Source organism: Serinus canaria, chromosome 10 (genome assembly GCF_022539315.1).
Source record: "Serinus canaria isolate serCan28SL12 chromosome 10, serCan2020, whole genome shotgun sequence".
NCBI classification, from domain to species: domain Eukaryota; kingdom Metazoa; phylum Chordata; class Aves; order Passeriformes; family Fringillidae; genus Serinus; species Serinus canaria.
In genome coordinates this window covers 14,798,911-14,815,528 of record NC_066324.1, presented here as the reverse complement: position 1 = coordinate 14,815,528, position 16,618 = coordinate 14,798,911, and the positions used below count along the sequence as shown (strand labels likewise).

General features: G+C 41.4%; 2 protein-coding genes across 4 annotated transcripts in view; one reads left to right on the top strand and one right to left on the bottom strand.

Annotated features, from left to right (window-relative positions):
- Nucleotides 1-290: 290 nt before the first annotated feature.
- LARP6 (La ribonucleoprotein 6, translational regulator) lies at nucleotides 291-7,660 on the bottom strand. Its single transcript, XM_009090116.4, has 3 exons — nucleotides 7,461-7,660; nucleotides 3,338-3,530; nucleotides 291-2,280 (listed from the first exon to the last, which is right to left on the bottom strand). The coding sequence occupies exons 1-3, from the start codon at nucleotides 7,658-7,660 to the stop codon at nucleotides 1,213-1,215; spliced, it is 1,461 nt and encodes a 486-aa protein (XP_009088364.1). The 3' UTR covers nucleotides 291-1,212.
- A 2,605-nt stretch (nucleotides 7,661-10,265) lies between these two features.
- Nucleotides 10,266-16,618, top strand: part of LRRC49 (leucine rich repeat containing 49) — a 39,778-nt gene continuing 33,425 nt past the window's right edge. Inside the window, exons 1-6 of one of the 3 annotated variants that reach the window (XM_030228290.2) lie at nucleotides 10,266-10,504; nucleotides 10,981-11,043; nucleotides 11,393-11,480; nucleotides 13,495-13,594; nucleotides 14,166-14,369; nucleotides 15,661-15,727. In XM_030228290.2, the coding sequence (XP_030084150.1) occupies nucleotides 10,451-10,504; nucleotides 10,981-11,043; nucleotides 11,393-11,480; nucleotides 13,495-13,594; nucleotides 14,166-14,369; nucleotides 15,661-15,727 (576 nt within the window). In that variant the 5' untranslated portion in view covers nucleotides 10,266-10,450. Of the gene's footprint in view, nucleotides 10,505-10,534; nucleotides 11,044-11,392; nucleotides 11,481-11,886; nucleotides 11,980-13,494; nucleotides 13,595-14,165; nucleotides 14,370-15,660; nucleotides 15,728-16,618 lie in introns of those variants that run through there. The other 2 variants (XM_018913783.3, XM_050978460.1) reach the window with 2 other exon arrangements.

The following is a 16,618-nucleotide window of genomic DNA, read 5'->3' as shown; positions in this document are numbered from 1 at the left end:
TTCATGTAGCATTATAGCTAATTTTAATTTAAGCACTTCTTGCTGAGCCTGCTTTTCAAATTCTATAAACTACTGTTTAGCTTATAACATTGTATAAAAATGACTGTGACACACAGAGTGAGGCATCATCACAGAATTAACCATCAGTAATGGGGCACAGAAGATTTTTTTCCCTGAATGCAATGGAAATTTTGAGTAACTGCTACTGGAATTTCATGAGGTATAAGATGAGGTTTAAGTTATCTATTCATGTGCAGCTCAACTTATTTTTAAAGTAAACAAAATAGATCTAAAGTTAATATTTTTATTTCCATCTGATTATACAAGAGAACACTTACAGAGCAGTCTCCAGTGCTCAGTCTTTACTCATGAAAATGCACACTGGTTCAAGACAAACAGTCTTGAACAATACTGCTTTGGTGATGTGTGTGAGAACAACTGCTCCCTGTGGCATTGGTTTCTCTGGTCCTTCTGAGGCAAACACAGGCAGTCTTCTAATCCTCAGCTCCCTGTGATGAGACTGGTAACATTCCATAGCTTTTCATAATATAGCCACTGAAGCATAAGTACACACTGCTCCTCAGGATCCTAGCTTGGCAAATAATGTACTTACATCAATGATTTATATGGCTGCTTGAATATTTAGGTGTTTCAGAATAGTACATTAAAAAGAATGGATGCAGGTAGGGGCCCTGCATTAGCTAAGTGATTCAGCTGATTAAAAGGCTAGCACGTCCCTCCTGAGAGCTCTAGAGAGTGGGCACTGGTAAGATTGGAGTGGAGAGGGCTCTGGGGGAGGATCTCATCAAGGTTTTTAAATATCTGATGAGAAGAAGTAAAGAAGATGGAGCCAGGCACTTCTCAGCAATACCCAGTAACAGGAAAAGGGGCACAGACTGGTTCTGTGTGGGTGGTTGAACATGGGAATGCTCACCCAGACAGGCTGGGGAGTCTGTCCTTGCAGGTACCCAAACCTATCAGTGACTTGTAGCTTCAGCAAAGGAGGTGGACTGGGCAATCTCCAGAGATGCCTTCCAGCCTCATCTGTTCTGTGAAGAAAATATACAAATATACAAATGATAAAGTCTCTATATAAATACAAAAGCTTTTAAAATTAAATACTGACTTAACTGAGTTACTCAAGTGACAGTTTTTCACCAGGCTTGGTCACCAGCAGTTGGCTGATATGTGAAACTGTTTTTAAAGAATAGTCTATTCACCCTTCATAGCCTTCCTTTCACAGCTGTTGTGGAATCCTTTGGTGCCATCAGGACCTTTAGGCAGCCTCAGCACCCCTACAGGGAGACCGTCTGCATTTTGTATTTTCCGAGCCATCATGGGACTGCTGACAGGACTCTTCTCTTGGGTCAGAGTTTGGGCTTTTCTCCTCTGCACCCAGGGGCTCCCAGAAGGAGTGATGCTGCTATCTGAAGAATAATCCATGTATTTCCTTGGAATTTCAGGGCTAGTGCTTGCATTAATCTTGCTGTCTTCAGCCAGCGGAGATTTTTTGGTTATTTTTCTTAGTGAAGATGGACTGTTCCAAGGACTTGATCTGGGTGACATGTTAGGACTCAAATGGTTGTTTGGGTGGATGGTGGGGCTCAAATTATTCATGGTGTTTGTTGTGGTACGTTTGCGTCCTGACTGTGGTGATGTAGGATTGCTCTCTGGGTCAGAAGAGCTGTTTGCTGAAGATTCATCACCAGCAAACTGAAGTTCCTCAACTCTCTTGTTAAGGGATCGAGCCTTCTTAAGGCCCTTGCTGGTATCTTCATCACGGTTCTTGTCTTTAGGAACTTTTTTCTTTGGTGGTTTCATGCCTATTTGGACAACTTTCATGCCAATCTCTTTGTTTCCAGCACACATGAAATCATGAGCACGTACGGCTGCTTCTACTTCTTCAAATTCTACAATTGCACACTCCTGGGTTCCCAGCTGGGTGTACCGATTGCTGACCCTCCTGATATCAGGTGGGAGATCCCTGCCAGGCTTGAGAATACGAACTGATGAAATTACACCAAAAGTTACAAAGGCTTTGAGGAGATGCTCCATTATCCTTTCTTGCATGCATCCGTTTTCTTCTTTGTTGTGGGCCTGCAGCTCAGAAATCATGTGGATGTCATACACCAGTAGCATCCTAGTAGGGACATTTTCACTTGGAAACACTGGAACTGGAGTATTTCTTCGAACCTTTTTGTTATCATCATTGAGCTCCAGAGTGCTGGAGTACTTCAGTGCATAGGCTGTGGTTCTCCAGTCACGGGTAAGGTGTTTCACCTTTGGGACAGATACAGGTTAAGCACCACAACTGAGCAAACCCAGTCAAACTAGTCGCTGAATTTTAAGGCAGATGCAGGCTTCAGTCTACAAGCAGAACCCTGGAATTTAGGTTCATGTAGCAGACTTAGTGAGAAAGTATACAGTTTTCATACTATAATGGGCATCAGTGAGCTCCTGGAAAGCTCATGTCCTGTTGAATCAGATTAAAACAGGAACTGGCACTAAAGCTCCAACTGGAGATCATTACTGAGAGCCTGCTAAAGTAGTGCTTGGTCATTCCACATCTAGGCCTGAACCATGATCAAAATGTATGTTCTATGGAGGTTACATTTGCTTAACAAGAAGTTTTGTTAAGTTTAAGTCTTCTTTGTATTGAACTGATCTTTCCTCCCTCAAAAATCTCAAAAACACCCCAAACTTTTCCATTTTCATTGAATGTTTATAAAGAGTTTATCTATTACCAATATAATCTGAAGTGGTTTGAGGAAATTGAGAGTGCCTTAACTTCTAGACTGAATAACTCTGCAAAACAATGAGATTTAGAATCTTGACAAAGTGTTTCTAGTGTAGTTCTAGAAATCAGTTATGTACAGATTTATGTAGGTCTTTCTAATCTAAGGAGAAAAAAAAAAAAAACTCACTTCAAGTCTAAGGGATATTGGTTACCAGATGCTTTATACTACTCTTTATTTTTGGTCCTCTGTCCAAAAGTCAGATTCGCTGTCCCTTCTCAGAGTCTTGAACGTAACTTTACCAGGACTACCCTGCTGTTCATGTGTAGTTGCCATGGAAATTAATTTTATCTAATGTCCTCCTGTCTCCAAGAATGATAATTTAAAAGCATACAGGCTTTTAAGCCAATGATTTCCCTAGCCAATCATCAATGAGCTCAGCAGTGAAAGTTCTGGATGGGTACAAACCTAACCATCATAGAAAAACCAGACAGATAAAGACTACAAAGTTGCCTGTATAAAATGTTACTTTAATCTCTTCTACTGTTTTTAGATTCATCAGGCTTGCGTGAGGCACTTCAAGTCTTAAAAAGTTAGCTTACCTTCTTAAATGAAGTGAGGAGTTTTACACTGACATAGCCCATCTTATTTCTTCTCACATGCTTCAGAAGGAAGGCATCTTTCTCAAGGTTCTCATCTGAGAAGTAATATTCAATCTGTGCTATTAACTTCTGGATCAGGTCATTTTCTGGTGGTTTCCAGTTCTGATCAGAGTCATCATCATTTTCTCCACCACTGGAAAACAGTTAAATCATTTTATCAACCAATTTTCATCTTCTATTAGTGGATTCAAATAGCCTTTCAAAATGAAAGGATACAACCATTATGCTGGGTCCAACTGACTTTAGGTGTGGGCACTGGACAGGTATCACCCACCCGGCTGAGCCAGCAGGCTAGTTCAGAGGATGAAGCTTTCCAGTCAGCAAAAGGAGTCGAGTTCCTGAGCTCATTCCAAAAGCTGATCTCAGTGCAGAACAATGAGACATCTACACTAATGGCTTGAAAGCACTGACAACTCAAATCCTCCACCAAAACATGAAATGAAGGTGCCCTAGCACTTGGTACTATACAAAGTTCCTCCAGTTACAGTTACATTTTTCAGTATGAAGCCATTAAACATAGGCCTGTCCTTTATGTGCTTCATGAGTAGTGTCACATACCAGAGAAAGAATATTCCAACTGGATGTAGTCATGATTTCTTAAGCCTCTTCACTGCATGGATGCAGGAGCTGATATCCAGGGAGTAAGGAGGACTGACAGGACTGCTGCACGTTTTATAGGTCACTTCCAGAGTGACAGAGTAACATAACCAGCAGTTTAGCACAGGGGCTAAACCTGCTAGCTCATGTACATCAGGAACAGATTTATGTGCACACATGCAGGTTCCTCATGAGGAATGACCTCATGAGGTCATTTTCATTTCTTGTCTTCACCTCCCATCATATTGTCTGGATACCTGGGCAAAATAGAGCACTGTTGAGCATTCTGTTCCTCAGAAAATACTGCAGCCATGGATTCAAGATAAACATCTTGCTACGTGCAGTTACAGCAACGTATTTGTTGCTGAAATAGAAATTTCCATTTACAGGTGACTATAATGGGCAAGTCTGTCTTAAGTCAGAGTAATTTTTTCAATCTGTTAGTGGTCTAGTTTTGTTGTGGGATCATCATGAAAGTTTCTGTTAAAAAAATAAAATCATCCACTAAGTACCCCATAAATCATGTATTACTTTGGTCTCCCAGGTATATTAGTAATGAAAAGAAGTAGCCATGCATTTCCCCAAAATTGCCCTAAGTAGCCGTTTGCAGGCTTTGAAATCCTTAGGAAAAGGAGCAGACTGGAGTGCTGTGAGGCCAGTCTGGCAGGGAGGATGCAGCCTGCTGGATCCCCAGCCCTGGACAGGTCTGTGCAGGGATGACAGAGGCAGTGACCACAGTGCTGTGGCTGCGCTGCTGTCTGGAGAGAGTGGGGAGGTCAGTGGGCTCTGCACAGGAACTCTGCCTGCTGCTGGCACCAGTTACAGCAGTTCTCTGGCACCTTGGCTTTTTGAAGCTTACAGTACATTTAGTTGTTATGTTCTTCTGATCATAGGGCAGCACATCTGATATGTGGATATTCACTTGCACAATCCTGGAAGTCTCCCTGTTAAAAATCTCCCTAGCCTTTAATAGGGTACAGTTCAAAGGAATGACAAGAATGAGAAACCAAGACCAAGAATTTCTGTTATTTGGCAAAGCCAGAAGTGGAGGATAATAGATGAAGTTACGATTAGGATAGTAAAAAATGTCTAATGCCCAGCTGTGGGTGCTGGTTTCAGAAGAAAGCAAAAACCAATGGTGTTTATTTTCCATTCATGATAATCCCTTCCCACTACTTCATTTACTACTGATTCAGAATTAGTCTGGGTACAAGAAGCTGGGAACATTTCAGCCTTTTTGCAAATCCAAACTCTGCTAGGAAAAGCTTGCCGTTAGTTCTGGATCAGGCTTGCATTTACTTCAGGGATTGATTAGCATAGATATTTGCAGGTGTTTGTTTAGGCACAAAATGGGGTGTTGTGCTTTGGAAAACAACAAAAATGAATTGCATGTTTGCAGAGACCTACAGCACTGACACACTGAATCAGGATGAAACATCTCACCTCTCAAATATTGGTCACAGTTTGACCTATACACTATTTCTAGGTTTGGCAGACACGTCAGTTTTTACAAAATCTTATGGGCTCTTTCAATGGCCCTCACTAAATGCTGCATGGAAATAGCACCTACTATAAATGCAGAAATTTGTAAGTATCTCCAAGTAAATTTGTGATAATGATCAATTGGTAGCACCTCTAGGGTATCAACTGTATTACAAAAGCAGTTGATAAATAATTTCAGTCAACATTGACAAAGAACCAAAGCCTAGTAGTTATTCACAGCTTTATTTTTTTATTCAGAGCTTTGTGATGATATGCTTGTAAAACAGAATGAAAAATAGTCTTTCAACATGGTGACTCATCTGGTCATTAGTCACACAAGAAACTAAACATATCTACAGAGAGAGCAGATTTGGAATTTTAAATATCTCACGATATATTAAATTGTTTGGATAGCATCTAACCTTCTGAAAAGTTTTAGCTGAGTCTCCAAATGAATGAAGTATTGCATTAATAAACACTATGTGGCAATCTAATTTATAAGTTCCAAGAGTACGGTCACTCAAGGGCAGTCCACATTTGTCAACAAAAACATGAATACAGTACTGGGTGCCTATTGATGGCAAGCTGTCTGCAAGCTTCAGCTGGCAACTGAGATGGCTCATTCCCAGCAGTTTTAGATCATCCCTAATAATTTTCCAAATGTTTGTAAATAATTTCTTATCAGATGCTGCATTCCTAAAAAAGGAATTCCTTAGGTAAGGTTATATGTAAATGGCAGGAGCATGTGTAAACTCCATTCGCCTACTTTTGATGCAGAGTCTTTAGAGTTCTCTCCATGGCAATACCTCTGGCCTTTCCTGGATCAGGAAGAGGCTATTTACAAAAAGGCAACCTCTACAAGAGCTGAATATAAATCAACACTGTCAGCAAACATTTCAGACAACACCTACTGCAGAGAATTAAATAAGTGATATTTAAGAATATTTAAGAGCTATTGTTTTTCAAAGCTTGAAAAAATAACCTTTTTTTTTTTTTCTAGTCTAGGCCAGGGCTAGAAACTCTTCTCAAGTAATACTATCATAGATAACAAATGTAAATAATATCCTGATTTTAGGAAATCAGTAAATGGAATGCAATATTGTAGGCTGCTGTACATTTTTATAAAAATACAATAGTCACATATCATTTTGGAATAACTAAGCTGACTCAGTTTAAATACCTTAACTGCACTGTACCTAGCTCTGTTCACCTCCTGTTTCTGTAGTCCATAGTTGACAATTTTGGCAGCTACAGAAAATTTCTCACTCCCCTACAACCCCTCTGTAATTTAAAATACTACATTGCAGTTCATTCTGAGTCAGTGCTAGGTATGAAGTTAGAAAATCAATTAGAAACAATAAGTGTTCAAACAGGATACTGAATTTCTTGCTACTGTACCGAAATTTTTATGTGACAATTTATGACTTAATCTTCAGCTTTACTGCAGACCACAGGATGAACTACAACTAGTAGATCTTTGTCTTCCTGCAGTTTGCTGGCACAAAAATCCAGGATGTTCGTTTTACTAGTAAGAGATTCTGGTAAGCATCAAAGCTATTTCAGGCCACCCAGCCAAAACGGGCAAAAAGAGAGAAAAAACCAAAACATCAAACACCAAAACGAAACTCCAAAACACAGCTACAGCTAACCCTAACCCCCAAAATCTTTCTGTAAACAGCAGTGAATTGGAAATGTCGGGGACATCACAGCCCGGCGTTTCTCGCTGTGGGGACCCCCGGCCCCGGCAGTCCCGTCGGAGGCAGGTGGGCGCAGCCCTGGCAGAGGCACCGGTGCGGCGGGCAGCTCCCTCCCGGCCGCCGGGTGTCCGTGCTGGAGGGTTTCCAGCGTCTCCCACCCGCCCCTCGGCGTTGCATCAGCCGGGCCCGCTCCGTTCCGGGGGTGTCGGCGGCGGCCCCTCTGCTCGCCCCGCACAGCCCCGCCCGCGCCGCGTCCCCGCCGCCGGAGCCCCTGCCCGGGGGCTCACCTGGAACGCCCGCACCGCCCCGAGTCCTCCTCGCTGCAGCTGGGGCACTGGGCTCCTCCGCCCCTCTCCTCCTCTTCGTCCTCCTCGTCCTCCTCGGCAGCCGCCTGGACGGCTACTCGGATCTGCACGGGGCCGCTTCCCGCCGGCATCTCCGGCCCGGCGGGCGCGGCCCCGGCCTCGGCCGGCTGCGGCTGGGCCATGGAGCTCCCCGGCCGGGCTCAGGCCGCCGCGACACCCGCGATGCCCCGGGTTGCGACAGCCGCCCGGCCGCCTCCCCTGCTGTCCCCCCCGTCCCCTCCCGCTGGGGCGGCGCTCCCAGCTCCACTCCCCCGGCGCGCCCGCAAGGCAGCGGGAGGGTCCGACCCTCCTCCAGCCATGCCGCCCCCGGGCCCGCCGGGCAGCTGAGGAGTCCTTTCCTTGACGGCTGAACAGGGACTGCTTTTGTTTCATCAGAAAACAACGAGCTTTTGCTCGCCGGAAAGCAGCGTTTCAGCTTCTCTTCTCCTGGCTCAGCCTTGGGGCCGCCGCTCCCTGATCGGAGCGTTGCGTTTTGTCAAAGTCAGAAAGGTTTCACTGGGGTAAGTGTGGTTTTAATGCCGAGGGTGAGATTTGGAAATAAGATACACGAGTGAACAAGGACATGATTGGATACGTGCTGGTTTTGCAGAGGAGTCTCCTCTATCCTTCTGCATGGCACTTACACAGAATAAAAACATTCCCCCTTAAGAACTATTTAAAATAGAGGCCCTCTTTCTGAAACACTTAGGCAGTGATTATTTTGAAATTAAGACTATTGCACTATATTTCAGTGGACTGTTTCAGCTACAAAAGTGAAATTAACGTTCATGTGCTAAATATTAGAATCAAAAGCTTTTCAATTTACCATGTAAATACTCATTCTTCACTCAAGGAAGATTTTTTTTTCCAATACTGTCTGTACCCAAACTGTTAAATGATCTTTAAGTCACAGCTTCATTTGTGGCATCCTTGTTTATGTTTGCATTGCTTCAATATTTTCTTCTTAAAAATTTGGATGGACAAAGAGTGAGACTGCACTCATGTCCAGTTCTTCTCATTACTGTGGCAAACAGTCCTCATGAGTCAGGTTTGCTGGCATGGACACATTCTGAGACTGCCCTGCCTCAGGCTTTGGCTGATTTTTAAATGTGCCTTAAGCAATAAAGTATTTTGTTTATGAAATATGCTTACAAGCACCACTAACCAAATCTCTAGTTCTCTGCTGATGGAACATTCTGTATTATGTCTTGGGTAATGCATCACTTTGCATTTTTTTTTCTCAGTGGACAGAGAAATACAAACACGAATACACATTCTAGGCAAGAATATGAACAGGGGCTGTGGGTCAGATTTTGTATGAGTTCATGGAAGTTGTTTGCCTCCCTGGGCACAGACAAGGTCAGGAGTATGAACAAAGAACTATTTTATGCTACCCAAATAGCTAACCCAAATGATGTTTGAGAAAGACCTTTCAGTTTATCTGATATATCTTTCTGTCAAGGTTAAGAGAACTTGATTTTATAGCAAAGGACACTAGATGGGTTTATTTGTTCTACCAGTGGTCACAGCACAGAACTGGCTTTTGGCCACATAAAGACTGATGTAATTTCAAACACTGTTGATTAGATTTCCATTGAAATTGCCAGATTGATGTTTTTTGGGTTTGTTTGTTTTCTTTTCTTTTCCTTTTAATGTAACAATGCTCTATAATGCTCAACTTCAGGTAGAGATAAAGCAATATTTGTAAACATAGCAGAACTTAGAACTGAATGTATTAATGTAGAGAAGTCCCTTAGAGAGAAACCCATGGCTCACTGGTACCCAGTAAACATCATAAACCCATGAACCTCAACTGCACAACCAAAATCTCCACAGATTTCTTATGGCGCATCTTCCAGCAGATGGAAACTAAGATGGCAATACAAGAAGTCAAACCTGGAATATTTATTTGTTTGTGTGGCCAGGCATTGGAATAGGTTGCCCAGGGAGGTGTTTAAGAGTGTCTGGATCTGCACTGGAGCCTGTGGTTTGTAGTTTAGGGGCTACAGTTGCTGTGCTGGATTGACATTTGGACTTGATGGTTTTAAAGATCTCTTCCAACCCTGATGATTCCATGATTCTGATTGCGAAAGAGACCATGAGGCAATTCACAGCCCTTCCGCACACTGACAGCCACATCGTAACTTCTCCTACCACTAATTTCTTGATGAGTGTATTTAAATTTCTTGATGAGTGTATTTAAAAGCACCCACTACGCATCAGAGGAGCTACTGGGCTCCAGAAGCTGCTGTGGCATCAGCACCAGGAGCTCGCACAGGTTGCCTGTCACAATTTGTGATTGTCACACTTTGTGACCAGTCTGTGCCCACAGAAGACAACTTCCTGAGGCACCACAGGAACCATCCAACTTCTCGCCGTGTTACGGGTTTTCACACACAGCCACTTGCTTGTAGAATTCAGAAAAATACAATCATAATAGCGGCTTTTTACTGTGGGACAGCGGGGTGGGGGTGACACCGTGCACAGCAGGATAACCACAGAGTGCCCCATCCATCCGTCCATCCATCCGTCCGTCCGTCCCCTCACGGTTTCCCATCCATCATGGTTTCCAACCCCTCACGGTTTCCCGCCCCTCAGGGTTCCCCCCCCCCCCCGCCCCTCACGGTTTTCCCAACCCTCACGGTTTCCCGCCCCTCAGGGTCCCCCCCGGCCCCCTCCCCCCCCGTTTCCCACCCCTCACGGTTTCCCGCCCTCGGTGCCGCCCCGGACGGCGGGCGGGGCGGAAGCCGCGGTGTCCGCGGTAACGGCGGAGCCATTTCCGACAGGAGGGCGGCGGCGCGGGGCTGTGCGGAGCTGCGGGCTCGTTTGGGACCGCGGAGCTCTGGCAGGCTGCTTGAGGCTGCGAGGCCCTGAGGGGCCGCCTGGAGCGGAGGAGCTGCGCGGGTCCGTGCGGGGCCGAGGGGCAGCGGGCCATGGTGCCCAGCAAGGGGCGGCCCGGCCGGGGCCCGCGGGCCGCGCCCGCTGCGGTAGGTGCTGCGGGGCTGGGGCGCCGGGCGGGCGGCAGCGCCCCGACATCATTTGTGCTGCGCTGGGAGGTGCGCGGTGGAGCCGCTCGGTGTTGTGCTCCTGGGAGATGTCTCGGTTGTGTCGCATAAATCTAGCTCGAAGACCAGCATGTTTTGTCTTTTGGAAATACAAGGCGTGTTAAAATGTAAATGCTTGTTTTCTTCATACTGAGAGTTGTGTCCCTGTGGAAGTCATGCTTTCAGTGTATTTTTAAAAGTAAACCAGTGTGATTTTTGTAAACTAAAAATTTCGTGTTACTTAGAGCTGTGATGTAGTCTTCATAGTATTTTGCAAAATAATTCCTTTCTTGGTTGAAAATAGCTTTATTGTTTAAAAAGCAGTTCTATTGACGTGCAATATCAATATTGCAATTGACAATTGTGTTGATATTTCTGAGAAATGTAGCATTTAATTTAATTTTCCTCTATCTTTGCAGGTTAATAATTGTGGTCTCCAGCTGGTCATCCAGACCTCATCAATACCAGAAAAAACCAAACCAGTAATTATTACCTTTTCATGGATAGTTGTATTAACAAATGTAATTGTATAATACAGGCAAATTTGTATGCTTTCAAATAGGAATTACCTTTTCAATACTTATCTGTTGACTTACAATATCTAATGTATCTGATAGTATTTTGTTAATTTATTTCATCCTATTAAAAACATGGGCTTGTACTATAGCCTGCCATAAGCTTTATATGGATACGTACAGATGATTTCTTGATCTTCTCTCTATACCTCTCTCCTGCAATTCCTGAGAGCTGTTAGTACTGAGGTTGTGTTTATGTGAAGTCATTATTTGCATTTGAAAACTCTTAACATTTGCCTACAATATTGTGTTACAGTTTGAATTCAGAATAAATAAAGAGCAGTCATCTTTCCACAATAGGCTTCTGCAGCATGATCTGGAAAAAAACTACTCAGGAAGACAAGGTAATATTCAACTGAGCTTGGTTTGTTTGTCTTTTGTATCTGTTTTAGTCTTTAAAAAATAAAGAAAGATTGTATCATTATTAGAAAATATGAGACTGCCAGTTTCCTACCTGGCCACAGTAATACAATGTAATTACTGTTGCCTCATGTCCTGAACCCACTGCCTGACTTTTTTCATCCTTTTTTTTCCCCCTTATGGAAAAGCATTTTTTCTTCTACCTTCCAAGCCACAACCTATCAAGTGCCCCACTGTATATTCCATCAATAACCACACAATTGTCTAAAGTAACATTTTACTGGGTGTTTAACATTTTAATATGTTTAGACAAAATTTGTTTCTAATTTAGAACTGTGATATTGAGAGATAGTTTTTCTATTGTGCTTGCATGCTCTTGGCTTTGCAAAGCAAGATATTGGTGCTATCACTGCTAACTGTGGTGAGGACTGGAAGAGACTTGAAACAACACTTCTGCCATGTTGCTGCTTACCTATGATTGGTGTGAGTAGAAGATCCATTTAGTTATTATGGCAACTCTTTATTCAGTCTGGTAAAAAATGAAGGCCAGCAGCCATTGGGAATGGGTTGACTTTTAGGGATACTGTACAACCTATGGAGTAAATGTAGGTCTGCAGTTTGGTTTTGTTCTCTGTGCAGGAGACCAAAGAGTATTAAGTCCTTTGGTGTGTAATAAGCAGCTCTATCTCCCAGCACCACCCAGTCTGACAGAATTTTCTGGTTTGGTGTTGAAGCAGAGTACAGAGCCTTTATCAGGACTTTGGGAGAATTCTATTCACACCCCTACAAAATTCAGAGCATGACGAAAGAGCCTCATTTTTTAGTTCACATGCTTCAGGTAACAGAGAAATCTCATTAGTCTCTCTTTTACTGGGAGCCTTACCAAAGGTATTTCCTAGTGCTCCCTTTGGGTGTTAAGAGAGGTCCATAGACCATTGTCAGAAACCACTAGAAATCTTTTTCAAAAATATAATACAGGCATTTAAATGAATGCTTTTTATAAATCTTTCTTTAATGAAAGAGCTGCAATAGGGATGTTTTACATGAGTAACTAATGATAAAATTCAAGAGCAGCACTGAATAGATTCTAAATTGACTGACAAATTGTTTTACTCAAACAGATACCTAATAGTATATTTCAGACATCAATGGGCACATTGCTACAGTAGTAAAACAGTTGTCTTGTTTATTGCAGATTTGATGTTTTTCCTGTTAACATAATTGATTTATTTGAAGGAAGGGGAAAAAAAGAGGGCAAACACTCAGAAGTCAAGCCTATGTTTTGCAGTAGTGTGCATGCACAATGATCTATTTTTGACCAATATTTTTCAGTGGATCATTTTCTAAATAAGCCAAAGCTCACAGAACACATTTGTTGATTAATTTTGTAGGCATTTTTAGACATCCTCCCTTTTTTCCTCGTACATTAATGAAATGCATAAGGATGAATTTATAAATATGTTTTCAAGGGTTGCCTATTTCTTGATAATGGAGTGAAATACCAATGATCACTAGGTATTGTGTGCACTTACCTTTGAAAGACTTGGCATTTATTTGTGGCTCAGTGGGAATGTTTCAATATTCAAAATACTTTATTTTTCTAGTTCTATCAACATCTATTTGATCTGTGTCTTTAAATTTATCTGAAGTTCTTCTTTAAGTTCAAATACTGAAACTGAAACAATTTTACAATCTTATGTTAAAATATCATTGGGTAATTCTAATCACAGTAAAGGTATTTACAAAATATCTGCTTACAACAAATTGTTGAAAAAGTCTCAAAGTAAAGAAATAGATGTACTTTGGAAAGAGTATGTAACGGGATAGAGTCATAATATCAGGAAAGAAAACTGATAAATCATAGTACTGAATGGAGGCAAAAAGCACTTTCATGCTTTACTTTTTATAAGAAAGAAAATTTTGCTTTTATCACCTGTAGTTCAAGGCATGCATCTACAGATTTGTAGTTCATATCTCCTCTGTATGATTTTCCAATAGATAACACGAATTTTGGGAGCAGTTCATCATTAACATTTCCTGTATTGCAACGTACTGCTGAAGAAAAAATTCTGAATTCAGACAGACTTACCCTGGAAAGGTGAGAGGGTGACAGAGCACATGCCCCAGAGCCTCAGCTCCTGGTCTAAAGTGACCAGAGTGCCCCACTAATGGCTGCAGTCAGAGCTGGGATTGGGTTGTTGGGTTTTGTGTGTGTCTTCCTGAGAGAAGAACTGTGTCCCATGGAGAAATTCTCTGAGACTGTCCTTGTGATGAATAGATCCATACAGCAGTCACCTGAGGCAGGCAGATTTTTGATCTGAACAGGCTGTTCATGTCATAGCTGGAGAAAAACTTAACAGAGTGTGAGGCCCCATCTGTTGGAATTTTGGTGTGGTTACAATACAAAACTTCCATGTAGTTTCCATGTAACAAGCAAATCTCTGAGAGGAGAGGGGTTCAGAAAATTTTGGAAGTATTTCAGCTGTGTTTTCAGTCTAATTTTTTAACAGGCAGGATTTTCTGCTTTATCTACAAAATTTAATTAACAAACCTAATTAATGCTGTCTTAACCAAGATAATGTACTTTCTCTGTTCAGAGTGGGTGAGCAGAAGGTGGATTACTGATTTGTTACTTACTTGTGTATTCTGTTTTTTTTTTTTTCTTCCAGGCAAAAACTGACAGTGTGCCCAATTATTGATGGGGAAGATCACCTTCGTCTTTTGAATTTCCAGCATAACTTTATAACTCGTATCCAAAATATTTCTAATCTTCACCATCTTGTTTTCTTAGATTTATATGATAATCAAATTGAAGAGATAAGTGGGGTTTCAACTTTGAGATCCCTGAGAGTCCTTCTGTTGGGAAAGAACAGGTAAAAATAATAAAACCTAACTAGGGCACTCTACCTCCTATGGTGTACCAACTGTGATTTCCCATTGCTTCTGATACAGTTGTCAGTTTGTGATGTTGCTGCCATACCAGTGAGACCTGCCCTAAGATTAGCTGAGTATCAGGGATCCCATTGAGAAAGCACACAGATTTTGTGTTTCATGTCCAAACTTCCTTTCTTAGTAAATTTAAGCAACATTTCCAAAGTACTTCACATGTTCCCATATAATCTTCTATTCTGATTGATTATTAAATATATGTTTTTAGATTTGTGTGGCATATTGTGGAATGTCTTTTCAGATCAAATGTAGTATTCATTGATTATTTATAAAAAATGTTTCTGCCTGATGTATTTATTTGGCAAACATACCAGACAGATGAGTCATGGATTTTAGTCCTGTAGCCTTTAATTTTAATAATTCAATAAATGTATCTGTGGAATTGCTCACACACCTAAAGGTTGTGCTCTGACTTTAAAAATTTTCCTCAGTTTCTTATATTCAGTGAGAACTAGTGACCAGATTTCAGTTATGTGCAGGTTATAGAGAATGTGCCTCCTAATTCAGCCTGTGTTCAAAACTGATAAGTTTCAATAGTGCCACATGTTGCTAGATCTAAGAACTTTTGTGTTAAAATCTCACCTGTAGAAATCAATTTTGTTTATAGTAAAATGTTGGGGTTGTGGGTACTACAATTTTCAAGTGCTTTGAGGAATTATTTTCCTCATGATAACCACCCTGGGTGCAATTTACCTTAGAAGTGTGGTGTTGAGGTAGTTAGGAGTTGGCCTACTAGTGAGTGAGTGGTTACACATCAGACAGAGTTGTTACTAACTTGTTTCAGCTTGGCCTGTGTGTGATCTTTGATCACTCTCAAAGCAAGTGCTTGATACATGTGTTTAATGTCCTCAGCCAGTAGGTGATGCTGTTGGGTGTGTAATAGCCTAGGTTTGGAATCTGACAAAATAAGACAGGACAGAGAAGTTTTAGGACAATTAATTTGTTGACTTTGGTTTCCAGTAGAGCAAGCATTACATCCTTTTCTTTCTAGAAGAGTCACATAAATTCTTCTGCTATTGAATTATTAATAGTCAGAAAAGAAGGTGGTAGTCTTAAAGTCATACTCATTTATAATTTTTTTTTCACGGTTCAAAATGTTAAATTTCTTTTACTCTTGTTAGTCAGGAAAAAAAGGCTTTATTTTGTATTAGCTGGAAGATTAATGATTCTTTTAATCTCAAATTAAAAGTAATTGTCATAATTGAAATTTTGCAGAATAAAGAAGATCTCAAATCTGGAGAACCTAAAAAACCTTGATGTTTTAGATCTTCATGGAAATCAGGTACAGTACAATAACTTGGTTGCTTACGTTTGTTGTGTATTTGCTGTGTCTTTTATAAAAGTATTGTTTCATTAAAAGGACCTGGTGGCAAGTTTTGCAGCTCTTGAGGTCACAGATGTCAGTAAGTTAATAAAAGGTGTCTTGATTTTGAATCTTTGTACCAGTCTTTTAAGAACACTTGTACTTTCAGTGTTGTACTTCAGGCAGGTTACAGTGATTAAAGTGCTGAGTTAGCTGGGTGTGATGGCACTCCTACCTACGCAACAGTAACCTACCACAAGCAGTTGTGGTGTAGCTAAAGAACTGCTATAAAATTTTTTGGTATGTTTGATTGCTGTTTCTACTGTTGCTGGTCTGACAAAACCAGATTCCCTACATACATGTAAAAGAGAAGAAAAAGACAAGTTAGCACTGTAGGGACTATAGGTCATGCAATAGGTTTGTGGCTCCTCTGTCCCATTAGTCAAAGAATGAGCAGAGGCAGTCTAGGACCAGGGGATGGCATTGCCCTTGGAGTCTTGGCCATCTCCAAATATATTCATTCACAAGTGTTTGCTTGATCCCACAATCCTTTTTGGATTGCTGTTGGAAATTTGATGGGGGGGTTATGTTTTTAATTAAAATACTTACAGTCTAACACTGCAGCTATGGCAGTCACAACTTTCCCAGCACAAATGAAGAAATCACTAGTGAAAATGAAACACATAATGCACAATTCTTAAAAGTGATGTAGATCTGACTTTTTTTTCTTCAAGTATCTATATAAGTATTTACATTAACTGTGACTTTACTAGGAGTTTTAGGCTGATTGTTGGTAGATCACCTTCATAATGAGAGGCTTGCTTTGATACAGAGAATGTAACAAATTACCCTATGTCAGGAATTAAGATT